General features: G+C 55.4%; 1 protein-coding gene across 1 annotated transcript in view; it reads left to right on the top strand.

Moving 5' to 3' along the window:
* The window catches only part of MYO1B (myosin IB), a gene marked incomplete at its 3' end in the record, with an annotated part of 139,872 nt that overhangs the window by 119,719 nt on the left and 16,738 nt on the right, over nt 1-3,415 (top strand). Inside the window, exons 22-23 of the mRNA XM_015566116.1 lie at nt 659-875; nt 3,330-3,415. Coding sequence (XP_015421602.1) covers nt 659-875; nt 3,330-3,415 — 303 coding nt within the window. The remainder of the gene's footprint in view (nt 1-658; nt 876-3,329) is intronic.

Raw genomic sequence — 3,415 nt, forward strand, 5'->3', positions numbered from 1 at the left:
TGCCTGGGGCCCCTGGTCACACGCCTGCCTCTCCCAGCACGCCCAGGAGACGCATGCCCTGTGCTTCCTGTAGATTTATTTTTAATTTTTTTTTTAATCCTCACCCAAGGATATTTCTGGTTGCTTTTTAAAGACGAGAAAACGAAACGAAGGCAGGAACTGCTCGGGAACGTGCCCACAGTCCCCCAGCTGCCGGGGGGCCACGATGGGGGTGGGATGCAGGGCGTCTCCAGTCAGAGCTCACGTTCCGGGCATCACAGCGCCTCCCCCTGGGGCAGATACGATGGGACGTCTCCCTCTTGAATGTGGTCGTGGACCGAAAGAGACTGTGTCCTTTAACCCCTGGGCAGCGGTCGAGTCAGCCTTTTCGAAAGAATTGGTTCCTCTCCATTTATCGTAGCAGCGCCGAAAATGGCTTTAATCCCAGAAAGCCGAGGCCACATTTTCCTAGAATTGGGGGTTTGGCTAAAGGGTTGGACTTTAGTCCTCAGACATTCGGCCCTTCCTGCTGCCGGGGGGTCTTGCGTGGATGCTGCTGGGAGCTCCCCACTTGGGAAGTGCGGCACAGCGAGGGTGCGGGTCCTGGTTTGGGGTTGTTGGGTGTTCCGGTTTCTTTACATGTTGGTTTCCTGGAGGAACATGGGTGATCAAGAGGCAGTTGCACCAAGAGCGACATACTCTTCCCCGTCGTAATACTAATAAATAATACAATAAACAACACGGGAAGGCGCCGTCCCGTGCACGCAGGACTGCACCCCTGCTTCTGCCCGCCCCGTGTGAGCTCACCTCTCCCCTTCCTCCCGCAGCAACGGAAGCGGTACCAGCAGACAAAGCGCTCGGCTCTGGTGATCCAGTCTTACATCCGGGGCTGGAAGGTGAGTTAAAGGAATGCGCCTTCTCTACTTGGGGCTCTCGGGTCCCTGCAGGGGCCGCTCCTGCCGGCTGCCCGCGCCCTGGACAGCCGGGCGGGAGGATAAACATCGGCCAGCGGGGGCCCGGTGACCGCGTCTGGGCCGCTTCCTCCGAACCGGCTTTCTTTTCCAGAGCTTTGTTCTCGGAGCAGGAAGTCCTTGAACTAATTCCGTGCGTGAGCTCGACATCCTCTGCCCTGCGTGTGAGGGAGGCGGTGTGTAGTCCAGGCTGTCCCAGGTGGTCCACACCTGTGCCTCCCCCCAGACCTCGCTCTCCCGGCCCCGCGCCTCCTCTGACTTTCTCCATCTTCCCGCTGCCCTGTAACAGATGGTCCGGGATCCTGGGCTCTGGCCATTCTAGTGGGGAGAGGGGGTCACAGTGCGCCACCTCCTTGGTCTGGAGGTCAGCAAACCGCGGCCCACTGGCCACGTGTGGCCTAACTTTTGTTATTGCACAGCCTGGAAACGAAGGGCGGTTTTTATATTTTTAAAGCATTGTTAAAAGACGAAGATATGAAATGCGAATTTCATATAAATGAGGCATATGTGAACTACAGAGTTCGCACACATAAAGCTTCATGCTGCACAACCGTGCCCACCCTCTCTACCTCCTGTCTGTGGGTGCCTTCGCACTGCCGTGGGGAGCTGATGCGTTGCAACTAGGACACGTGACCTGCAAAGCCAAGCATCCTCGCCAGCGGGCCTCCTGCAGAAAGCCTTGCTGACCCCACTCTGGGTCACAGGTACTCGAGGCCCGTGCTGACCCTGTCCTGTCGGAGATTGTGTGGATTGGGCTAAACCCAGAGCCGCTGCTTCAAGGTTGTCCTCATGCCTGGAACCCCTTCAGAGCAGAGGCCCTGGACGCACCTGGGCGCAACCAATGGACACACACAATACCTACGGGGGGGGCAGGCTAGGAGAGGTCAGTGGGGGAAAGGGGGCATGTGTAATACTTCCTTTTCTTAAAAATAGATTTTTATTGATTTCAGAGAGGAAGGGAGGGGGAGCGAGAGAGAGGAACAAGAATGTTAATGGCAACTGATCAGCTGCCTCCTGCGATTTTTATTGATTTCAGAGAGGAAGGGAGGGGGAGAGAGAGATAGAAACACCAATGATAAGAGAATCATGGATCGGCTGCCTCCTGAACGCCCCCTACTAGGGATCAAGCCTGTAACCCGGCCATGTGCCCTTGATCAGAATCGAACCCGGGACCCTCCAGTCCGGGGTTCTACCCACTGAGCCAAACTGGCTAGGGCTATAATACTTTCAACAATAGAGAATTTTTTTTAAAAGAACATACGTCCCTGGGCCGGGGCTCTATGGCACCCGTTGACCTTCATCTGGGCCCATGAGTAGCCTCAGGGCTGCGTAGTCCTCCCACAGCAAATGCCAGAGACCAAATCCGAGCATATAGCCTAAGTGTGGCCGCCTGCGGATGCGTCTTTGGCCTCATTACTGAGTCCCTGGCGGGGTCTCCGTCCAGCGATGTCAGGGGCAAGATGCAGAGCCCACCTCCAGCCTGGCCTCCTGCCTCCACCAGATCAGTTTCCAGCAACTGCTGGAGAGAAGCGTGATGGATGTGAGAATTTCATATTAGCAAATCTTTAAACATTTCTTGAATTAAGACTATAGCTCCAGTTCTATCCTCGGATGACAATACTGAAAGCGAATGAATGGATTGGGTGGATGATTGGAGATCCTGCAACCTCATTGTGAGACCTGCTCCTTTTAGCTGATGAGCACCAGCTTGTCTTGTGGTGGCCAGGTTTTCCCTGTCCTGTACGGGGCGTGGGAGGCGGCTGTCCCAGTCTAGTGGGCGCTGCACTGTCAGGCTGGATGTGTTTTCACTTATGACTTCTCATCGTCCGTTTTGGGCTAATTAGCAACATTCCCTATACAGTGGGGCCTTGACTTACGAGTGTCCCGACTAACGAGTTTTTCGAGATACGAGCCGTCTCTCGGCCGATTTTTTGCTTTGAATTGCGAGCTAAAATTCAGGTTACGAGCCAGCTTCAGATACCCCACCGCTAGTTGATGCAGCGAACATCACAGTGAACGCCACAACATCAGCCCAGCATCACGTGTCTCACTCGCTCACAACTGATTTGACGTACGAATAATTAGAGTTGAGAAACATCAATGATGAGGAGAATCATTGGTTGGCTGCCTCCTGCACGCCCTCTATTGGGGATCAAACCCACAACCCGGGCTGTGCCCTGACAGGGAATTGAGCCGTGACCTCCTGGTTCACAGGTCGACACTCAACCACCGAGCCACCGCCGGGTGACCTTTCCCTTTTCTTTGAGCCGTTGGCTCCCCGCCTGGGAAGGGTGTTGTGACTGTCTCTCCGGGCATTTCTCAGGTCCCCGTGGCGTCCGTTGTTGGCTAACTATTCCTCTGGCTGATTCCACCCCTTAGGCCCGAAAGATCCTGCGGGAGCTGAAGCACCAGAAGCGCTGCGAGGAGGCCGCCACCACCATCGCGGCGTACTGGCACGGGACGCA

This window comes from Myotis davidii, unplaced genomic scaffold (genome assembly GCF_000327345.1).
Source record: "Myotis davidii unplaced genomic scaffold, ASM32734v1 scaffold221, whole genome shotgun sequence".
Taxonomy (NCBI): domain Eukaryota; kingdom Metazoa; phylum Chordata; class Mammalia; order Chiroptera; family Vespertilionidae; genus Myotis; species Myotis davidii.